This window comes from Oryctolagus cuniculus, chromosome 6 (genome assembly GCF_051225735.1).
Source record: "Oryctolagus cuniculus isolate XC-2025 breed Fujian yellow rabbit chromosome 6, ASM5122573v1, whole genome shotgun sequence".
Taxonomy (NCBI): domain Eukaryota; kingdom Metazoa; phylum Chordata; class Mammalia; order Lagomorpha; family Leporidae; genus Oryctolagus; species Oryctolagus cuniculus.
In genome coordinates this window covers 28,028,214-28,052,141 of record NC_142872.1, presented here as the reverse complement: position 1 = coordinate 28,052,141, position 23,928 = coordinate 28,028,214, and the positions used below count along the sequence as shown (strand labels likewise).

The following is a 23,928-nucleotide window of genomic DNA, read 5'->3' as shown; positions in this document are numbered from 1 at the left end:
TCCTGTCAGTCCTTGAAAGATGGCCACCTTGGAGATGTAAGTTCTCAACTCACAGTCCTCTTGACCTTGATACCTCTCTGACCTCTCTGCAAATCCTGGCCGTAACACAGAGAAGCAACACTGGGTTCTGTGTTGGAGAAATAAGTCATAGATTTTTCATATCCCTCAGAACAAAGTATTTCTGAGGCAAATGAAGCTTTTCTTGAGGGGGAAGGGCTGTTGTTCACCTATTTACGCTGTGTTAATAAGCAAGCCAAGTCTCTACGTGTTTACTTATCTTACCAAAGTTACACGTCCTGCATAGAGAGTATGTGTGGTGTGGGAAGGTCAGGTGCAGGGTAGCAGCAGCAGCAGATAAAGGAGGGTGATGCATGTAATTGCATCCCAACATGCCTGTTGAAGGGGAGGTCAGGAGAAGAAAATATGTGTACCAGGTGGCTGGGATGGGGATTAGTGTTTTGGCGGCCAAGGCTTTGGCCCCTGCATGCTTATTGCTCCCTAACTATGGGCTCCATGTTGGGCTCACAGGAGCATGAAAGTCATTTCCTGGAGGAGAAAACTTCCACTATGCTTATGGTCTTGTCTAAATACTAACAGAAATTGTGGATTCACATAGTTTCCATAGCCTTGGCAGCCCATGTCAAGAGCTTTGGGTGATCTCTGATGTCATACATGAGAGTGTTAATTGTTAAATTAATAACAAGAGTCACTCCACACTTACTTCCCTTGCAGGACTTCTGTCTTCAATGAGTTGTATTATGAGAATTAACTGTAAAATTTGTTCTTAAACAATTTTGTGTGTGTGTGTGTGCGTGCGCAAATTGTTGAAATCTTTACTTAGTAAAGTTGGTTTTCTGTATATAAAGTTAATTGAAAATGAATCTTAATGGAGAATGGGACTAGGAATGGGAGAGGGAGGAGGAAATTTGTGCTCATTAAATAAAAGGTTTCTTGGGGGGGAATAACTTCCTCTTTGTTGTGGATGAAAGACCCACTTTACCTGTTTGTCTTTGCTCTCTTGGAGTGCATGGTTCAGTTAGTGTAGAAAAAATATGAATGTTAATGAAAAGATTAGAAAAATCTAAAATCAGGAGATTATTTTAAAGTTTTTAGTTACTGATTTTTGCAGTTAAAATTAATCTTCCCCCAGCAAGGGGATCCCACTATTGGCATGCAAATGTGAGATCCCAGTACCTGCTGAGTTGAGTCACTTCTCAAGTTTGGCTGCCACACTCTTTCTTTGCTTCAGCTGAACTTAGCTTGTTAGCTCCTTCATTGAGGTGCTGGGTCCAGAGGTCCTTCTCTTGCTGTCATTTGGAGCCTCTCTGGACTGACTGACCTCACTGCCAGTGTGCTATTACAGTGGCTCTGACCTGAAATCGATACAGTAGTTTCCTACATGTCTCAAACTCCTGGCTTCAGAGGCTATAATAATTTTTATTTATTAATCTTTAAATGTAGCCTATGTGGTGTCATGCAGGCCCAAGATGGTGCTTTTGCTATTTACAGAGACAGTTCTGTTAGATATAGGGCCATATCTTTTCAATTGAATTTTTTGAGTTTGATTGTTTTGGGGAGAGAAGGACATCAATTCCATTGTGTCCATAGGCACCTTAGTAAATCTGAATTAATCAGTGCTTTCCAGAGTTCCTTGCTTCTCAGCAAAGCTCTGTGTCGCCCAAAAGATTTGAGTTTTGTTGTTGAATCTTATCCGTTTATCCATGTATTACTATAAAAATTGCTTGATGCTTTGTGTTTTATCATGTAAGCTATTGTTCACCTGTATTACACAGATTGTTACCTTTCATATATGATATTCTTAAACTTTTGATTGTCGGCAAGATGTAGTAGACTCATTTCCCCTACTTCTTCCACTAAAGATAACTAGAAATCCTGAAGTAATACGAAAAACCAATATAGAAAAACTCTAAAAGGTGGTAAGAAAGTGGGAAATTGACTGTGGGACTTGAAACTGGCGAAGGGTTCCTTGGGTTTTCTTTTTGCCTTCTATATATCCCAGACTAGGCTCTGGACATAAGCCATACCCTACATAAGCCATACATAATGCCAACAGGTACATATTTTTTAAATCTCGAAGGAGGGGCCAGCATTGTGGCAACACCAGCGTCCCATATGGGTGCTGGTTCAAGTCCTGGCTGCTCTACTTCCAATCCAGCTCCCTTTGGGCCCCTTCACCCATATGGAAAACATGGGTAAAGCTCCTGGCTTTGGCCTGACCCAACCCTGGCCATTGCACCCATTTGGGGAGTGAACCAACGAATGGAAAACTCTCCCTCTGCCTCACCCCCCCCCCCAACCAAGGACTGAGAAAAGAGCAGCCTAACAAGACAAAAATATTTTTTATAATAGCCATCCTACTCTAGTCAGGGCAATGAAAATCCCCTACCCTTGCTTTTGTAAGTTAAGTGGGGAGTCTGGACTTCTTACCCTCTTCTTGATGTTGGTAGTAAGCTGTACTCTGATTCCTCCACCAGGATTGACAAAAACCAAGTGGAGTGCTTGAACTTGAAACTCCTCCCAATAGCAACAACATATGAGGTAGTATTCTGTTTCCTCTGCTGCTCTGCTCTCCTGCTGCTCTTCCTCCTAGTTCCAGCAGAAGTCAAGTGTGTGTAATTTTCCCCCTCCTATCTCAGAGCAGAAGACTACATATCCTGCTAGGATGGTATAAGCAACATCCAGGCAGGGAACTTGAATGTCCTCAGCCTGGCAGCATCTTGATGGGGTAATATCAATACTGGGACATGGAGAGTCTGTCCTTCCACCCTAATCTGGTAGCAGTGAGGCAGCATTCTTATTTTCCTCTGGAGTAAGTGAAGAATATGAACTTCTGTCTTTAGATCAGCAGCAATGAGGCAGTGTTTTGGTTTACCCACTAGGGAAGAATGGTATCAATAGAGACCTAGTGAGCCGTGGTGCCGGCACACCGGGTTCTAGTCCCGGTCAGGGTGCTGGATTCTGTCCCGGTTGCCCCTCTTCCAGGCCAGCTCTCTGCTGTGGCCAGGGAGTGTAGTGGAGGAGGGCCCAAGTCCTTGGGCCCTGCACCCCATGGGAGACCAGGATAAGTACCTGGCTCCTGGCTTCGGATCAGCGCGGTGTGCCGGCCACAGCGCGACGGCTGCGGTGGCCATTGGAGGGTGAACCAACGGCAAAGGAAGACCTTTTCTCTGTCTCTCTCTCTCACTGTCCACTCTGCCTGTCAAAAAAAAAAAAAAAATCAATAGAGACCAAGGGAGGAACCTAGAATTCTACTCCCGCTGTCCAGCATCCATTGGTAACAGGTGTTGCCCCACCACCTTACTAGAGAATGAGGGTATGATTTTGGAGAAAAAGGATCTGGGTGCATGAAGTCTTGGACACATCACCCAGTGAACCCTGTAAGAAACTGACCAGAATTAACACTTCAACAGGCTTGAGAACTCAACAACCAGTGTGGAATCCTGCTCAGGTTTTTAGATTGGCCTCTGTGTAGCACACAAAGGAAACAGACCAGAATAGCACTGCAAAGGCTCTGAAAATGAAATTATCAGTGGAGCCACAGCCCAAATAAGTAAACCAGAATCAGTACAACAAACCTCAACAAAGTGACTGTCTGCTGGGAAAGATTAAATAGGATCCAAAGTCTCACAACTTAATATCCAAGATGTGTAGGATACAACTGAAGATCACCTGTCACACTAAGAACCAGGAAAATCACAACTTGGGTTAGGAAAGACAATTGATAGATGCTATATGGATTGAATGTTTTTGTCTCTCTCCACATTTACATGTTCAAGCCCTAGCCCCTAATATGATGTTATGTTGGGGTAGGGGAGCTTTGGGAAGTAATCAGATTTAAAGTGGGGTCATGAGATTGGAGCTCCATGAAGGATTAGTATCCGTATAAGAGGAGAAAGGAGAGATCAGCTATGTGAAGACACAACTAGACAGTGTCTCTCTGCAAACTAGGAAGAGGACTTTACCAGGAACCATACTGGTTGATTCCTTGATCTTGGATTGCCCACCCTCCAGAACCATGAGAAATATATGTCTGTTGTTTAAGCCACCCAGTTTATGGCATTTAATTATAGCAACCGGATCTGAGTAAGACAGATGCCAACACTGAGATGACTCAGAAGTTGGAATTATCTAACAAGGATTTTAAAGCAGCTATCATAAAATTGCCATGAGCAATTGTGAACACTCTTGAAACAAATGAAAACGTCAGCAAAGAAAAAGAAGGTTCAAAAAAGAGCCAAATGAATTTATAGAGCTAAAAAATGTAATATTTTGAGTCATTGGCTAGGCTTAGTAGCAAACTAGAGATGCCAGAGAGAATAATCAGTAAACTTGAAGATGAATAAGTAAAATTTTAAAATCTGAGTAGCAGAAAATGGGGGGGGGGGCAGGGTTTGCACAGAATTGAGAGTTCTTTGGGACTATAACAAAATATTTAACATTTGTGTCATTGGGGGTCTAGAAAGAGAGGAAAACGAATATAGTACTGAAAAATATATTCAAAGAGACAGTGACTAAGTGATCTCCAATCTGGTGAAAGGCATAAATCCAAAGATTCAAGAAGCCAAGTAAACTCCAGACAGGATAAACTCAAACCAGTACCAAGATATATAGCACCATCAAACTTCTGAGAACTAAAGTCAGAAAAAAAAAAAAAAAGTCTTTAAAACAACTAGAGAGGGCCGGCGCCGCGGCTCACTAGGCTAATCCTCTGCCTGTGGCGACGGCACCCCGGGTTCTAGTCCCAGTCGGGGCGCCGGATTCTGTCCCGGTTGCTCCTCTTCCAGACCAGCTCTCTGCTGTGGCCCGGGAGTGCAGTGGAGGATGACGCAGGTCCTTGGGCCCTGCACCTGCATGGGAGACCAGGAGAAGCACCTGGCTCCTGGCTTTGGATTAGCGTGGTGCGCCGGCCGCAGCAGCCATTGGGGGGTGAACCAACAGCAAAAGGAAGACCTCTCTCTCTCTCTCTCTCTCTCTCTCTCTCTCTCTCTCTCTCTCACTGTCCACTCTGCCTGTCCAAAAAAAAAAAAAAAAAAGAAACAAAATTGTTATCTAAAGGGAAACAGTGATTAACAGTGATTGAATGATAGTGAATTTTTCATCTACAATCACAGAGGCCACAGTGTGTTGCACGTTTTTCAAGTGCTTAAAAAAATGAACTGTCCACTCAACATTCTGCAGGCCATGAATACCCTTAAGTCAGTGAGACAGAAATCAAGACATACTCAGACAAAGGAAAATTAAGCACAGTTTTCACTAGCATATCTACGCTAAAAGAATAGTTAAAAGATATTCCCCAACTGGAAAGGAAAAATAGTAGAAGGAAACTTGGAACATATAGGAGGAAGACCAATTAAATTAATAAAAACCCAGAAAAAAATAATAGTCTTTGTTGAACTTTAAAAATTATTTGATAGTTGAAACAAAAATTATAATATCTATTCTCTTTCTCAATGTAAAGAAAGTTTTTCTGACAGTTATAAAAAGAAAAGGATTAAAGAACATAATGGGAGATAGTTTCTATACAGAGTGTGATAAAATACTGGAACAGTAAAACAATCAGTGTAAAATTATATAAACAGATGTACTCAGGAACTCTGTAGAGAAGCCAAATAACAGAACAAACATAAAATAAAAAATAAAGTGGCATACTTAAGGTGTAACATAAGAATAATTACATTAATATATGTATGATTCAAATATACTAACAAGGAAACATTCTTACAGTGGATTTTTTAAATGGTCCAAATAAATGCTTTCTACAAGAAACCCAAATATAACATTAAAGGGGGTACACTGAAAGTAAAAGAATAGAAAGTGTATCACACAAGTACTAATTTTAAAACGTAACATTGACTTGAGAGCATAGGAAATGAATCAGCAATACAGAGTAATATTACATAATGATAAAAGGATCAATCCACTAACAAATGTAGTAATTTTAAATGTGTATGCACCAAAGTTTTACTTTGTAAATCAAAATAGCTGAATGATAAAACTGATAGAAACAGATCTGCAATTAAAATTGGGATGTCAACACTCCTTTCTCAGAATTACTAAAACAAGTACTGGACAGCAAACCAGCAAGGATATGAAAGAGCTGCATAATACCAGGAAGACTTAATTGACATTTTTAGAATATTCCATTTAATAACAGGATATATATTGTTTTCAAGTGTCCATGGAACATTCACCAAGATAACATTATATTCTAGATTATAAAAGACTTGAAATTATAGAGTGTATTTTGTGACAATAAAAGAATCAAACCAGAAGTCAGTAGTAGATAGCAGGAGGCTCTCCAAACATATGTGTTAAGTAGGAAATCTCAATGAAAGTTTGTAAAAAGTACATTGAACTGGATAAAAAAAATTCCAACTTACCAAATTTGTGGAATACAACTAAAGCTGAAAGAGAAATCTATCATGCTAAATGCTTATATTAGAAAAATAAAATCTGAAGTCTAATAAAAGATTCTACATCAAGGAAATAGGAAAAGATGATCAAAATAAGCTCAAAGCAGGCAGAAGGAAGCAAATAATAGAGAGCCGAAATCAATGAAATTTAAAACATAAAAGTAGGGGCTGGTGCCATGGCTCACTTGGTTGATCCTCTGCCTGCAGTGCTGGCATCCCATGTGGGCTCTGGGTTCTAGTCTTGTTTGCTCTTCTTCCTCTCCAGCTCTCTGCTGTGGCCCAGGAAGGCAGTGGAGGATGGCCCAGATGCTTGGGCCCCTGCATCTGCATGGGAGACCAGGAGGAAGCACCTGGCTCCTGGCTTCGGATTGGTGTAGCTCTGGCCGTGGCGGCCATTTGGGGAGTGAACCAACGGAGGGAGGACCTTTCTCTCTGTCTCTCTCTCTATCACTGTCTAGCTATATCTGTCAAATAAAAAAGTAAATAAATAAAACATAAAAGAGATAATCAGCAAAACCAAAAAGAGGTAAACCTCTCTGAAGACTAATAAAGTAAAAAATCAGTGAGATATAAACAGTATTGGGATTGAAACCTGTTACATTATAGATCCTACATACATTAAATGTAAAATAAAATTATTTTATGAACAACTCTCTTCATCTAAATTTGAAGACTTACATGAAATAGTTCAGAAATACATACTATTCAAACTTACCCAATATGAAGTAATCTGAATATTCTTCTAACCATTAAACTCAATTTATAATGAAAACCAATTAACATCAGTTCTGCACAATCTCATCCAGAAAAATGGAGTAGGAATACTCCCAGTTTATTACATGCAGCCAGTGTTAATGCTGATACCTAAACCAGACAAAGTACGAAACAAAAGACCCTCTATCGGTATCCTTCATTGGCATAAATGTAGAAATCCTCAACAAACTATTAGCAAATCAAATCTATAAATATATAAAAAGAATTATACATGGCAATCAAGTGGGATTTATTACAGGAATGCAAGGATGGTTTAACATCCAAAAATCAGTTAGTATCACCTGTATCCATAGGCTAAAGAAGAAAAACTGCATCATCATGTATTACTTGAAACACTGAGAACATTTAGCAGAATGCGACATCCATTCTTATGATAAAATACTAGAAATGGCCGGCACCGCGGCTCACTTGGCTAATCCACCGCCTGCCGCACCAGCAACCCAGGTTCTAGTCCCGGTCGGGGCGCCAGATTCTGTCCCGATTGCTCCTCTTCCAGTCCAGCTCTCTGCTGTGGCCCGGGAAGACAGTGGAGGGTGGCCCAAGTGTTTGGGCCCTGCACCCTCATGGGGGACCAGGAGGAAGCTCCTGGCTCCTGGCTTTGGATTGGCGCAGTGCGCCGGCCATAGCGGCCATTTAGGGGGGTGAACGAACAGAAAGGAAGGCCTTTCTCTCTCTCTCTCTCACACACTAGCTCTGCCTGTCAAAAAAAAAAAAATACTAGAAATCGAGAAATATAAACTGTTTTCAACTTGATAAAGAGCATCTACCGGGGCCTGGATCTGTGGCATAGTGGGTAAAGCTGCCCCCTACAGTGCTGGCATCCCATGTGGACAGCAGTTTGAGACCTGGCTGCTCCACTTTTGATCCAGCTTTTTGCTATTGCCTGGGAAAGCAATAGAAGATCGCCCAAGTCCTTGGACCCTGCACCTGCGTGGGAGACCCAGAAGAAGCTCCTGGCTCCTGACTTTGGTTCCGGCCAGCTCCTGCCATTGAGGCCATTTGGGGAGTGAACCAGCAGATGAAAGACTCTCTCTACCTCTCAAATAAATAAATAAATCTTTAAAAAAAAAAACATAGAGAGCATCTACCAAAAAAAGTCTGCACCCAACATCATACTTAATGAGAGACTGGACACTTTCTGCTGAGGTCAAGAACAGGGCAAAGGTTTTCACTGTCATTCTTTATTCAGCAAAGTCCCTGACCAATGCTGTAAGACAAGAGAAGGAAATTTGAAAAAATACAGATTAGAAAGGAAGAGGTAAAACTATTTGTATTTGCAGATGACATGACTGTCTAAATCTCAAATAACACCCCCCATCCTAAACCAGCTAGAATTAATAATTGAGTTCAGCAAGGTCAGAGTATACAAAGACAACACAAATTTATTGTGTTCTCATATACTAGAAATTAATAATGTGGGAATTGCGGTTAAAAACATACTGGGGTGGGTAGTTAATATGCTGTTTAGGATGCCTGCATCTCATTTTGGAGTGTTGGTCCAAATCCTGGCTCTGCTTTCAATTCAGCTACCTGCAAATGGGCACCCTGGGGGCAGCAGAGGATGGCTCAAGTACTTGAGTTCTTGCCACGCATGAGAGAGACTGAGACTGAGTTCTGGGCAACTCATTTTGGCTTGGCCCAGCCCTGGCATTTTGGGACATTTGGGTAGTTAACTAGCAGACAGAAAAACCTCTGTCTACCTCTATGCCTTTCAAATAAGGTGAAAATATTTTTAAACTCACCAGTACCACTTATAATTGCTTCCTTAAAAACGAAATATTTAGGAATAAATCCAAGAAGACATGTATAGGATCTCTATGCTGACAATTAAAAAGTTGATGAAAGACAATGATGAGATTGAATCAAAGATTTAAATCAGTGAAAAGACACACTGTGTCAATGTATTGAAAGATTCAGTATAGTAAAAGTGTCAGTTCTCCCCCAGTTGATCTAGGTAACATGTAATTCTTGTCAAATTCTAGCCAGACTTTTTATAGACATAGACAAGCTTATTCTAAAGTTTACATAGAAAGATGAAGGAACTAGACTAACAAACAATTTTGAAAAAGAATCATAAAGTAGAATTACTCTACTGGATTTTAAGACTTATTCTGTAGCTGCAGTAATCAACAAAGTGTGGTGGAGGGAGAGAAACATAGTTAATGAATGGAACATTGCAATAGAATAAAAAATCCAGAAGTAGGCCCATACCCATACACCTGACTGATTTTTGACAGAGGTGCATAAAGGAATTCAACAGAAAACAGGGATTTCAACAAATAGTAGATATGCATAAACAAAAATATGACCCATGACCTAAACTTGCCACCTTCTTAAAAAACAAAAATTCAGGGGCAGATGTTCATGTGGAGGTTAAACCATCACTTTGGACGCCCGCGTCCAGTACCAGAATACCTGAGGTTGAGTCCTGGCTCTGCTTGTGGGTCTAGCTTCCTTGGAGGCAGCAGCTGATGGCTCACGTACTTGGATCCCTGTCAACCACATGGGAGATCACAATTGAGTTCCAGTGGGGCTTGCACTGTGGCATAGTAAGGCTAAGGGTCTGCCTCTGATACTGGCATCCCTTATGGGTGCTGATTCTTGTCCCAGGTGCTCCTCTTCCAATCCAGCTCTCTGCTTATGACCTGGGAAAACAGTAGACATGGCCCAAGTGCTTAGGGCCCTACACCCATGTGGAAGACCTGGAAGAAGCTCCTGGCTCCTGATTTTGAACCAGCCAAGTTCCTGCCATTGTGGTCATTTGGGGAGTGAACCAGCAGATGGAATACCTTTCTCTCTATTTCTTCCCCTCTCTGTCTATAAGTCTACCTCTCAAATAAAAATCTTTAAAAAAAAAAAAAATTACATTCTGGGCTCCTGGCTTTGGCTCGGCCCAGCCCTGGCTATTGCATTTCATTTAGGGGAATGAACGAGCAGGTGGGTTATCTTTGTACCTGTGTCTGTCTCTGTCTCTCTGTGTGTGTCTGTGTACCTTCATCTCTTTTATATAAATAAACAAATAAGATTTTTTAAAAATCATTTTGAAACCATAGCTCTAAATGTAAAATGAAACATGAAAAACTTATAAAAAGCTTTTAGAACTAAATGTAGGAGAAAATCTTTGGAAACTAGGACCACCCATGTTTGAGATCTGGGTGGGTGTGCAAACTAAAGCTATGGAAAGCAGCCTTAATAATCTATGGAAGTTATGATTGTTCCATGATCTTTAACAGTTTTTATTGAACAAGTAAAAAACCACATTTTTGCTTAAAATTATGTATAGATATGGAAAGATAGCAATGCTAATTTATTTAGTAGTCTAATTTTAAAAGTTAGGCACGTTGAGAATTAAAATTTTGTATTTCTTTATGAAAAACTTATCAAAGAATAGTTTGAACAGTGCTTAGTTTCTCATTGTATGGCTTATGATAGGAATTAAGCATCTCTTCTATTTCTTGACAGTTATGCTCCTTTAAAAATGTTGGTCAACCTCTAATCTTTTATCCTTTGTGCTTTTAATGTTGTCAAATTTCTTTTTTTAATTTTTTAAAGATTTATTTATTATTTGAAAGGCAAAGTGACAGAGATCTTCTGTTCACTCTCCAAATGACTGCAACAGCTCCAGGCCTGGGCCAGGCCAAACCAGAACCCAGGGACTCTGAATCTCCTATATGAGTGGCAGGTAACCAAGTACTTGGGCCATCTTCTGTTCCCTTTCTAGGCACACGTTCCCTTTCCAGACACACTAGCAAGGAGCTGGATCAGAAATGGAACAGTGGATAACAGCTATATCTCTGTATTTGTCTCTCTTTTCTTTTTAAAGAACAGATTTATTTATTCGAAAGACAGAGTTAAAGCAAGAGACGGAGAAGAGAGGTCCTCCATCCGCTGATTTACTCCCCAAATGGCCGTGATGGAGCTGAGATGATCTGGAGCCAGGAGCTTTTTCCGGGTCTCTCATGCAGGTGCAAGGGCCCAAGGACTTGGGCCACCCTCCACTGCTTTCCTAGGTGCATCAGCAGGGAGCTGGATCATAAGTGCAGGAGCTGGGACTTGAACCAGCACCCATATGGGATGCTGGCACAGCAGTCCAGGACTTTAACCCACTGTACCACAGTGCCAGCCCCTCTACTTTTCAAATAAATAATTTTTAAGAAACAACTTAGAAAAGAAATTCAACGATAAGGACCAACAGTTTATTTAGAAAAAATGTTCTCAGTTTACCTAGGAGGATATATGGATAATGAATAAACATATGAAAAGATGGTTTGTATCATTAACCATTATAAAATGCTAATGCTATCCAGTGATATGTCACTCCATATCTGTATGAATGCCTGAAATTTAAACATGTTGATAATAATGAATACAAGTGAGGAAATAGAGAAAACTGATCTTTCATACATTGGTGATGGGAGTGTCAAAGGTACAGCCACTCTGGAAAACATTTTGGCAGTATCTTATGAAATAAAGCATAAGCTTAACATTTAATCCAACCATTGTACTCTTGGGCGTCTATCCCAGGGAAATAAGAGCTTATGCTTAAATAAAAACTTGTGTGCAAATGTTCATAACAGTTTTAGTTACCATATCTAAAAAACAGAAACAACGCAGATGTTCTTCAACCTGTCAAAACAAAGCATATTATGTATATGTATCATGGAATACTACTTTGTCAGAAAAAGAGATTAACTATTGATGGGTATGGTAACATGATTGTTCTGGTGATTACCCATGTGTATATTTTGGATAAAATTTTATACATGCATATATGCAGATAAGTACATGTGAAAGGTGGTGAAATCTGAACAAAACCTACAGTCAGTTACCGGTATTGTACCTATGTCCTTTTCTTGGTTTTGCTTTTATATTTTCATTATTTAAGATGTTGCTATTGGAGGAAGCCAGATGAAGAGTGTATTATAAACTTTGTACTATTTTTATAATTTCCAATGAACATATTATTTCCAAATAAAAAAAAATTTTAAAGGTCTTCTTGAGGGACAGGCACACATCATCTTGTGAGGCAGAGGTCACTCTTTTCTTCTGTGCCCACTTGCCTGTCATCCCATAGCTCTATAAAAGATTCAGCTCTTGCATACCTCCTTGCCTAGCTTTGGCAGCCATCGTTGAGTTCTTTAGTTGGGTGCCAGGTAGAGGAGTTCCCATTGTTCAGGCTGAGAGAATCAGGATGTAGCACCCTGTGGACATGATTGCTCTGCTAGGAGATTGGACTTTTCAAAGAGGCTGATTGGTTTCTGTTGTCAGTGTTTCTATGGAGTGCTTGTAACTGGGGAGAGAAACCCATAGGTATTAGATGAGCAGTTGGGAGCTGACAGCTGCTCATCATCCTGCTTTTTATAAATGTTCGTGCTTTTTAATTTTTCTTGGAAGACAGATACATCAACCACAGTGACCTTCAGACTCTTTCCATAAGTGCTGTCCACTAAAATTGGGACAAAAACAATTAAAGTCTTATTCTCTTCCTATATAACTTCATTTTAAAAAATCTTTATATGTGTATGGGGTGGGGAGAGATTGAGAGAAAATTTTTCGAGATTTCAGTATAGTACATACAGTAATTTAGCCATTTCAAACAGTTGAACAAATTGTACACCTGTGGTTAGATTGACAGTAATGACAGTGATTTAATTTGCATCAGCAAATTGTTCCTGTTCTGACAGCTCCTACCCACAGTTTCTGATATCTGGGTTTCCCTCAAATGTTGCTAAGATGGGCAGGGCAAAGCCAAGATAGTCTATGGTTGTAGAAGATAGAGAACTGGGGTGTGGATTATTTTACCTTTGAGCTTTGCCATCACATATGTAGTTAGGAGTTGAAGGTGAGCCTGATCCATAAGACTTTCATTCTTCTTGAATGTTTGAAGTTGCACTTGAATAAGTGAACCTTCAAAAATCTTGTGATTTTGGAGCAGAGGCCTGCATGGTAAACTCTGAGGGCTCTATTCTCCAGACTTAGAAGACTTAGAAAATATCAGGATTTTTAATAGTGGAGATAGAGAAGAAGGTTGTGAGTCTGGGAGCAGCAGTTCTCTGAGGATGGGCACCTGCGGTGGACTAGGCCATCTTGGGCATGGGTGTCTCCAGCTGAGTGGATCAATCCTCTCTTTGCTGCTTTCCTCAGGCAAGGCAGGCTGAAGTAAAAAGGCTCTTCCGCCCCATTGAGGAGCTGAAGAAGGAGTTTGATGAGCTGAATGTTGTCATTGAGACTGACATGCAGATCATGGTACGACTGATCAACAAGTTCAATAGTTCGAACTCCAGCCTGGAAGAGAAGATTGCTGCACTCTTTGATCTCGAATATTATGTCCACCAGGTACTGTATTTCGTTGTTCTTAAGTTTGGCTTTTAACAGCTCCAGAAATCCCCTTGCCCTAAATCCTAAGAAAATATCAGCATCATTGACCTCTCTTCCAGGGTATAGAATTTTTTTTTTTTTAACATTTTTACTGGCCGGCACCGCGGCTCACTAGGCTAATCCTCCGCTTTGCGGCACCGGCACACCGGGTTCTAGTCCCGGTCGGGGCGCCGGATTCTGTCCCGGTTGCCCCTCTTCCAGGCCAGCTCTCTGCTTGGCCAGGGAGTGCAGTGGAGGATGGCCCAGGTGCTTGGGCCCTGCACCCCATGGGAGACCAGGAGAAGTACCTGGCTCCTGCCTTCGGATCAGCGCGGTGCTCCAGCCGCAGCGTGCTGGCCGTGGTGGCCATTGGAGGGTGAACCAACGGCAAAGGAAGACCTTTCTCTCTCTGTCTCTCTCTCTCACTGTCCACTCTGCCTGTCAAAAAAAAAAAAAAAAAAAAAAAAGATTTTTTACTTACTTATCTGAGAGGCAGTTACAGACAGTGAGAGGGAGAGACAGAGAGAAAGGTCTTCTATCCGCTGGTTCACTCCCAAATGGCCACAACACCTGGAGGTAGGCCAGTGTGAAGCCAGGAGCCAGGAACTTCTTCCACATCTCCCATGTGGGTGCAGGGGCCCAAGTACTTGGGCCATCTTCCACTGCTTTCCCAGGCCATAGCAGAGAGCTGGATCGGAAAAGGAACAGCCTGGACTCGAACTGATGCCCATATAGGATACCAGTGCTGCAGGTAGAGGCTTTAGCCCACCACACCACAGCACCGGCCCCTAGACTATTTTAAATGTAGTCCCATATCTGTTACAGTAAGTCATGCACTCAGAGCCTGAAGTCAGACCCTTTTCTGTTTGGAGTGTTACTTCCTTTGTCTGTTTTCAACACTAAGGTGCTGCAGAGGTAAAACAGACACAGAGCCCGCCCCATTTAGCCAGTAGTCTTGAAGAAGAAGCAGCGAAATCATGAGCTATTAAATAAACTAAGAAATGGGGTCGGCGCTGTGGCGCAGCGGGTAAAGCTGCTGCCTGCAGTGCCGGCATCCCATATGGGTGCCGTGTCTCTCCCCCACTCACGGAGGAACGACACCGGTCCTTCCTGGATTTGCTGCTGCTCCCCCACCTCCGTGGAGGAGCAGCACCAACAAGCTCTCTGACCAACTCTCTTAGGGGGTCTCGCATGTTGTCTCTCTTCCCCTTTTATAGTCCTCTCCCACCAATCCGTGCTCTGCTGCCCACGTGCTGAGCACACCGCTTTCTTCCAATCAGAGCTAATTGACGAAGCAGCTGTGTAAGATTTGTTTACTCCCTCTCAGTGCCATCTGATGGGAGATCAGATGCATAGAGTTAGTCTTAATAGTCTCAGTGGTCTAGTCTAGTCTCAGTAATCTCAGTACTTATTTCGCCATGTTGCGGGAGACAGGCCCTGCTCCCCACAGTGCCAGTTCAATTTCTGGCTGCTCCACATCCAATTCAACTCTCTGCTGTGGCCTGGGAAAGCAGTGGAAGATGGCCCAAGTCCTTGGGGCCCTGCCACCCATGTGGGAGACCCGGAAGAAGCTCCTGGCTCCTGGCTTCAGATCGGCCCAGCTCCAGCCATTGTGGCCATCTGGGGAGTGAATCAGATTATGGAAGACTGTCTGTCTCTCTCTCTCTCTCTCTCTCTCTCTCTGCCTCTGCTCTCTGCATAATTCTGACTTTCAAATAAATAAATCTTTAAAAAAGTAAACTAAAAAATAATGAGATAATTTAAGATTTTGTAAAGGCCTCCAGGGTGATACAGGAGTACATAACAGGGGAACTTAAGCCTGGTCACGAACAATAAGTGAGGCTTCTGAAACAATGTGCCATTCAGGATGGGCATTAAAGTCTGACTGGGGCTTAGTCAGTAAAGGAGTTGGGGGGAGAACCAAGCTACCCTCTGGTCGTGCCTGTTTGTCTAAATAAATTGTTATTGGGACACAGCCACCCCTACTTGTTTGTGCTGTTATCATGCTGCAGTGGCAGAGTTGAGAAATTGTGACAATGATCATATGGCCCACAAAGTAAACACTAACTTTTAAGTCCTTTAGAACAAGTTGGTCAGTCTCTGGATTAGAACACTCTAGGCTGAGTAAACAACATGTGCAGAGAAGAGCTTGCTGAGATTGAGAGCCTGGAAAAAATTGGAGTACCTGAGGCACAATAGATGGGGGAAGAATATATCATAGATAGAGTAGGAAGTTGGGGAGTCAGAGGTGAGCTTGGGAATATTATGGTCTGTGTGATTTTAGCCTTGATCCTAAGAACCATTGAAGAGTCTGATGCAGGGAGATAATTGATTAGGTAGTTACAGATAATATTTATTGAGCATTATTATGTACCAGGCATTGTTCCAAATGCTTAGTACTGATTAATTGACTTCCGTAGCTACCATGAGTAGCCACCAATATTACTCCCATTTTTATTTTTTAAAGGCATTTATTTATTTGAAAGGCAGAGCAACAGGGAGAGATCTTCCATCTGCTAGTTCACTTCCCGAGTGGCCACAATATCTAGTTCTGGGCCAGGCTGAAGCCAGGAGCCAGGAACTCATTTTGAGTCTCCCACATGTGTGAACGGCCCCAAGTACTTGGGCCATCAGTTGCCTCTTTCTTAGACACATTAGCAGGAAGATGGCTCAGAAGCAGAGCAGCAGGGACTCCAAGTGCTCTGATATGGGATGTTGGCTTTGCAAGCAGCAGCTTAGCTTGCTGTGCCACAATGCAGACTCCTAATTTTTTTTCTATTTTTTTTTTTTTGAAAGAAATGAATGGCAGAGAGAGAGAAGGAGATGGAAAGAGAGAGAGATGTAATGTTTCATCCACTGTTCACTTTCCTAACTCCTGCAATAGTCAGGGCTGGGGCCAGACTGAAACCATGAACTCTGTCTCGGTCTCCCACGTAAGTGACAGAAACCCAAGTACTTGGGCCATAATTCACTGCCTTCCCAGGCATTTTTTATCAGGAAGCTGGATTTTCTGAGAGTTGACCAGCATTCTGATATAGGATGCAGGTATCCTGAAACACAGTTTAACCTTCTGTCCCACAACACTCACCCCACATTCCATTTTCCAGAACTGACTTTTTATTTACTTGAAATGTTGAGAGAGACATAGAGACAGAGACAGAAATTTTCTATTTGTAGGTTTACTTCCTAAAGGCCCACAGCAGCAGGAGCTGCAGCTAGGAGCCAGGAACTCAGTCCAGGCCTCCCATATATGGCGGGGACCCAACTGCTACCTCCCAGATGCCCATTAATAGGAAACAAATTGGGCCGGCGCCGTGGCTCACTAGGCTAATCCTCCACCTTGCGGCGCCGGCACACCGGGTTCTAGTCCCGGTCGGGGCGCCGGATTCTGTCCCAGTTGCCCCTCTTCCAGGCCAGCTCTCTGCTATGGCCAGGGAGTGCAGTGGAGGATGGCCCAGGTGCTTGGGCCCTGCACCCCATGGGAGACCAGGAAAAAGCACCTGGCTCCTGGCTCCTGCCATCGGATCAGCGCGGTGCGCCGGCTGCAGCGGCGGCCATTGGAGGGTGAACCAACGGCAAAAGGAAGACCTTTCTCTCTCTGTCTCTCTCTCACTGTCCACTCTGCCTGTCAAAACATAAAAAAAAAAAAAAAAAAAAAAAAAATAGGAAACAAATTGGGAGCAGAGCCAGGATTTGAACTCTGACATTCCAATGTGGGATGTAAGCATTCCAGGTGGTACCTTAACCTCTATGCCAAACTCCCATCCATAATCTCATTTTTTAACTGAAGCAAATGAGGCACAGTTTGTATGATTATGTGATTGTTCAAGATCACTCAGCTAGTGAGTTGCAGAGCTGGGGTCTACAGCAGTATGTGACCTAAAACTCTTTGTGACCTTAAGCTTTTGACCACTCTGCTTTTCACAGGAAACTGATATCTTTTAAATGAAGCTCAAAAGTAAGTAGGTGAAGCAAAGGAAAAAGAAGCCTAAAGGCCAGCGCCGCGGCTCAGTAGGCTAATCCTCTGCCTTGCGGCGCTGGCACACTGGGTTCTAGTCCCGGTCAGGGTGCCGGATTCTGTCCCGGTTGCCCCTCTTCCAGGCCAGCTCTCTGCTGTGGCCCGGGAGTGCAGTAGAGGATGGCCCAAGTGCTTGGGTCCTGCACCCCATGGGAGACCAGGATAAACACCTGGCTCCTGCCTTCGGATCAGCATGGTGTGCCAGCTGCAGCGCGCTGGCCGTGGCAGCCATTGGAGGGTGAACCAACGGCAAAGGAAGACCTTTCTCTCTGTCTCTCTCTCTCACTGTCCACTCTGCCTGTCAAAAAAAAAAAAAAAAAAAAAGAAGAAGCTTAATGAAGCCATTTATTTACTCCATAAATAAATTTATCCAGTACCCTAGTGTGGGGAGCAACTCGGACTAGACTGTTACTGGAATTAAGACTTATTCTATACATCTGCTCTCCCACAATATGGCGCTGGGAGAGGAGTAACAACTTCTACGCAGCTGCCTCTCGCCAACTTGAGTGATGACCTGCAGGAGCTGATCCTGCTCCTGATTGGAGGAGAGCAGCATACTCGGCGTGTGGGTAGCAGAGTTGGGATTGGTGGAAGAGGACTATAAAGGAGGAGAGAGACAACATGCACCAGGAACATCTAAGGGGAACATCTATCTGAAGGAAACACCTGAGCAGCCCCTGAGAGAGCCGGCCGGCGGTGTGCCGCTCCCCCGCGGAAGTAGGGAAAGTGGCAGGGGGAACCGCCCTTCCACAGAGGTGGAAGGGACGGTAGCCAACCCGGGAAGAACCAGCAGCAAACCCGGGGAGGGCCGAGCAGACAAAAGAACAGCGCAGGGTCCTGTGTCGTTCCTCCATGAAGAGGGGGAGCGACACCCTAGCAGGCACTGTTTCCGAACATTGGAGGTTTATCTATGAATAAAATTGGAGCTTACCTTCTAGTTTAGGGAGATAGACAAACACAACAAATAAATTATAAATAGAATACTTGAAGGTGATAAATCTTATGGACAAAAAAAAGTGGAGCAGGTTGGGGTTGAGCAGTGTTGAGAAAGGTGTCTCAAGTTGGAGGAATGGCAGGTACAGGTGCCATGAGGTGGAAGCATGGCTGGTATGCTTGAGGGACCCCAAGGAGGCCAGTGTAGCTGCAGCAGAGAAGGGGAAAGAGAAGTAGCAGCTCAGAGAGAGATAAGGGGAAGAGGAGGATGGCAGGCTGTGGAGACCATGGAAGAGAAAAAAACTGGATATTTGTGGACATTGTTGAACAGAAGAATGCTACAATCTGTTTTTCTTTTAAAAGGATCCCGCCGGGGCCACAGTTGTGGCATAGTGGAGTAAACCACTGCCATCATTGCATATGAGCATGGGTTCAAGTTCCGGCTGCTCAACTTCTGATCCAGCTCCCTGTTCATGTACTTGGAAAAGCAGTGGAAGATGGCCTGAGAAATTGGGACCCTGCCATCCACATGGGAAACCTGGGTGGAGTACCAGGCTCCTGGCTTTGGCCTGGTCCTGCCCTAGTCATTGTGGCCATTTGGGGAGTGAACAAACAGATGAAAGATCTCTGTCTCTCCTTCTTCGTCTGTAATTCTGCCTTTCAAAAACATAAATAAATCTTTATAAATCAATCCATCCATCCCTTGAGCTGCTGTGTTGAGCATTCACTTGGTGGGATGGAGCCTGGGGCAGAAACAGAGACCAGACTGGGGGCTACTGCCGTGATCCAGACCAGGGACAGTGGTGGCCCAGGAGGCAATGAAATTATAATCAAAGGCTCATTTGAGATCCTCATCAAGATACCAATCCTGTTATCCTCTCATGCATGACAGCATCCTGTTCTCTGCAAACCAGGCTAACACATTTTTCCTTTCTTTAGGGTTTGCCAGCTTCTCTGGGGAGGGGATGAGTGTGCCCTGTGTCTGCAGGAATTTTGGGGCAGCCTCTTCATCTTCTTTTTTTGCTTATAACTCTTTCTTAAGCCTCCATAATTGTAATCTCTTAGAGAAAAAAAAATGAACCTGCCTTCTCTTTCTCCCTTCTAGTGTTTCTGTCCAGGGTGAAAAACAAAAACTCCAACAGCTTCTCTGCTAGAGATATTTAAAGCATTAAGGATCCTAGGGGTTATTGGCCCACTCAGTCCTGCTCTGACAGTGTTTATTCTTTCTCATCCTAACATTCGTGGGTAGATCTTTGGCTGTCAGCATTCTATAGGCTCTTGTTTTAGTTGCACATGAAACGCTGAGATGACTGGGGAGTGTACCACAGCTAGGAAGCACTGGATGTACAGGAAGCTTGGGCTAGCAGTTCCTCAACCATTTTTCCCCCCTTTCTCCTCTGGTCACCTGGCAGTGTCATCCCTAAGGTGACATCTCATTCTACTTGTACAGGTCACTGGGTAGGGTAAACTGTTCTTGGACATCACCAGTCTCAGCCTGAGGTCATCCCAGGAACCAGTCCCCTGACTGATGCCAAACTCACTGTGTTGGCAAGAGGGTCGAAATGTTCTGGGTCATTGGCATTTGACTGGAAGTGTAAGGTTCATGATTTAGACTAGTCTGTCAAGCTGGCATGGATGTGTCAAGCTGTGATTTGAAGAAGATGACTCGGCTGCCATTTCCAGCTGCGATGGAGAATTTAGGTGATGCAGTGCTTAGCTTTGAGGGAGATAAGACTCTTCTGGTCTAGAACTTCCTCATTCCATTTCTGTTCCACTCAGTGAATGGAGGTTTGAGGAGCCATGGACTTTAAGGACCCAAACTGGGTTTACCTCAGGATTCCTTGCCGCACATTTGAATTATTAAACAGGATATGTGAAAAGCAAAACCTGGCGTGCGGAAAACAGTTGGTGGATAATTTATAAGGAGCAGCTTCTGTCTGCCCCACCTACCCTATGGCAGTACCTGTGCCTTCTCTCAAGTGGCTCCTCAGTTCCTTACCGCCATTTCACCCTTGCCCTGGCTCTGCTGTCTATGAACCTGTCAGTGCTCTTGTTCTTTTTTTTTTTTTTTTAAACTTTTATTTAATGCATATAATTTTCCAAAGTACGACTTATGGATTACAATGGCTTCCCCCCCATACTGTCCCTCCCACCCACAACCCTCCCCTTTCCCACTCCCTCTCCCCTTCCATTCACATCATGATTCATTTTCGATTCTCTTAATATACAGAAGATCAGCTTAGTATACATTAAGTATGGATTTCAACAGTTTGCTCCCACACAGAAACATAAAGTGAAAAATAATAGATGATTTTTTTAAATGATGATGAAATCAGAGCAGACCTATTGTCATGTTTAATCCCAGTGAGAGTCAAGTTGGGAATTGATAATTTCTTTTTTTTTTTTCTTTTTTTTTTTTTTTTTTTTTACAGAGGATCAGTTTAGTATGCATTAAGTAAGGATTTCAACATTTTGCACCCCCATAGAAACACAAAGTGAAATATATTGTTTGAGTACTCGTTATAGCATTAAATCTCAATGTACAGCACATTAAGGATAAAGATCCTACATGAGGAGTAAGTGCACAGAGACTCCTGTTGTTGACTTTACCAATTGACACTCCTGTCTATGGCATCAGTAATCTCCCTATGCTCCAGTCATGAGTTTCCAAGGCTATGGAAGCCCTCTGAGTTCTCCGACTCTTATCTTGTATAGAAAAGGTCATAGTCAAAGTGGAGGTTCTCTCCTCCCTTCAGAGAAAGGTACCTCCTTCTTTGATGACCTGTTCTTTCCACTGGGATCTCACTCGCAGAGATCTTTTGCCAGAGTGCCAGGGTTAATAACCAGAATCTACAAAGAGATCAAGAAACTCCACAAAAACAAAACCAACAACCCACTTAAGAGATGGGCCAAGGACCTCAATAGACATTTTTCAAAAGAGGACATCCAAATGGCCAACAGGCACATGAAAAAATGTTCAAGGTCATTAGCAATCAGGGAAATGCAAATCAAAACCACAATGAGGTTTCACCTCACCCCGGTTAGAATGGCTCACATGCAGAAATCTACCAACAACAGATGCTGGCGAGGATGTGGGGAAAAAGGGACACTAACCCACTGTTGGTGGGAATGCAAGCTGGTCAAGCCACTATGGAAGTCAGTCTGGAGATTCCTCAGAAACCTGAAGATAACCCTACCGTTCGACCCAGCCATCCCACTCCTTGGAATTTACCCAAAGGAATTTAAATTGGCAAACAAAAAAGCGGTCTGCACCCTAATGTTTATTGCAGCTCAATTCACAATAGCTAAGACCTGGAACCAACCTAAATGCCCATCAACGATAGACTGGATAAAGAAATTATGGGATATGTACTCTTTAGAATACTATACCGCAGTAAGAAACAACGAAATCCAGTCATTTGCAACAAAATGGAGGAATCTGGAACACATCATGCTGAGTGAAATAAGCCAGTCCCAAAGGGACAAATACCATATGTTCTCCCTGATCGGTGACGACTGACTGAACACCAAGAGGGAAACCTGTTGGAGTGAGGTGGACACTATGGGAAATGGTGGCTTGATCAGCATAGCCCTGACTGTTAATGAACAACTTAATACATTATCCCTCTTAGTAGTTTTTTTTGTCTGTTCTACTTAATATGACTGGTTTAGATCTGTAATTGATGCACAGTTATTCTTAAGTGTTGAAAATTAACTGAAATGTGATCCCTGTTGAACATGGTGGTGGGAATGGGAGAGGGAAGAGATGTATAATTTGGGACATGCTCAGGCTGACTTGCCCCAAGTGGTGGAGTTGGAAGCATACCAGGGGATTCCAATTCAATCCCATCGAGGTGGCATGTACCAATGCCATCTCACTGTTCCAGGTGATCAGTTTCAGTTCACAGTTGGTCATGGTGAAGGGACTGGGAGTCAAAGGGAACACATAGACAAGTCTAGTACCTGCTAACGCTAACCGATGGAGTAAATAAAGGGGAGAGTGATCCAACATGGGAAGTGAGATACTCAGCAGACTCATAGAATGGCAGATGTCCTAAATAGCACTCTGGCCTCAGAATCAGCCCTAAAGGCATTCGGAGCTGGCTGAAAAGCTCATGAGAATATTTCAGGCATGGAAAGCCAAGTGCTCTTGTTCTTTCTGGGAGCTGTGGACCTGAGCTGTGGTCCTGCCATCTCTTTTGTCACCCTGAGGAGGGCCCAGCTTTGGGTGCACAGTGGGCAGAATACACCTTTCCTTCCTTACTGCCAGTAAAATAAAAACTTAGAAAACATCTTGAAAAGGCTAAAATACATATCAGCGTTCATATCACACTGAATCACTGGTGTAGTAGTAGAGCTAAGCCGAATCTAAGATGGAGAGTTTGTCCGTGACTCGGGACTGTGTTGCTTTTGGGCCAACAGAGTGGCAGCTGCTCTATCAGGTTTGTAAGTGTCCTTGTCAGGCATGGAGGGACAGGATTCTAAACCATGCTTCAGCATTGGGAGAACCTAGGGGAGGGAGGAACCAAGGATAGGGATAAATTCATTTATTTTAAACCTTAGCAGGTGAAGAAGAAAGGTGCTTGTTGTCAGCAAAGCCCCCAACTCTGAGTCTCCCTGGTGGGCCAGGCTGTGGCTCAGTAGTCAGTCCTCTTCATTGAGGTCAGATTGGGGTTGGAAAATCCTAGTCTTTCCCTGGAGCCATGAGACAGAGCAGGCTTCGTGCTTACTTCATGACCTGGATTGGCCGTTTTCCTAGTCTGTGGTACCAGGGGCCCATCCATTTTGTTGGCACAGATATGCCAGATTGCCTTTTTAAAATTCACACTGCAGTTTTATCCCAGGAACACTTTTTTTCCTGATCAAATTCATATTCATCAGTTCAGTGATTATTTATTGAGCACCTCACTATAAGCATAGCAATGTTCTAGTCATTGGATTTACAACAGTGGATGGATAGACAAAAACCCCTGTTCTTGTGGACATCCCATCAAAATATGTAACAATGTCTTTCCAAGTGATGGAAAATAATAAGCCAGCTTTGCCCAAAATCATTGGTGGACTCAGATCAGTATCTGATCTTACCCTCCATTTCTGTCAAGAGCCCTCTTCAATTTGGGAGGCAGAAGTAAGTACGGTGGCAAATGGCTCTGTAGAATCTGGAGAAGAGTGGATAGCAGTCATATTGCTTTTGGGGTCTACCTTCCTGAGTTTTCCTAATGAATTTTTAGAGTGGGATTAGCATGTGGATAAGAGGCATCCTTTGTAGCAACAAAAACACTTTCAAGGGAGACTGTAGCTATTATATGAAAAAGACAGGATCCAGTGCCCTTCTGAGGAAGTTGAGTCTTCTTATTCTAGGATACTAATGAAGCCTGGGGAATGAGATCCTCTATAGAATGAGAGGGAGAG

The 23,928-nt window shown here is 43.1% G+C and overlaps 1 protein-coding gene across 9 annotated transcripts in view; it reads left to right on the top strand.

The window, feature by feature from the left end:
• SIL1 (SIL1 nucleotide exchange factor) overlaps positions 1–23,928 on the top strand; it is a 277,751-nt gene that overhangs the window by 183,591 nt on the left and 70,232 nt on the right. For 6 of the 9 annotated variants that reach the window (XM_008255096.5, XM_017341087.4, XM_070076184.2 and 3 more), the window contains one exon: positions 13,353–13,544. The exons of the other annotated variants lie outside the window; for them this stretch is intronic. In XM_008255096.5, the coding sequence (XP_008253318.1) occupies positions 13,353–13,544 (192 nt within the window). The remainder of the gene's footprint in view (positions 1–13,352; positions 13,545–23,928) is intronic. 9 annotated transcript variants of the gene reach the window in all.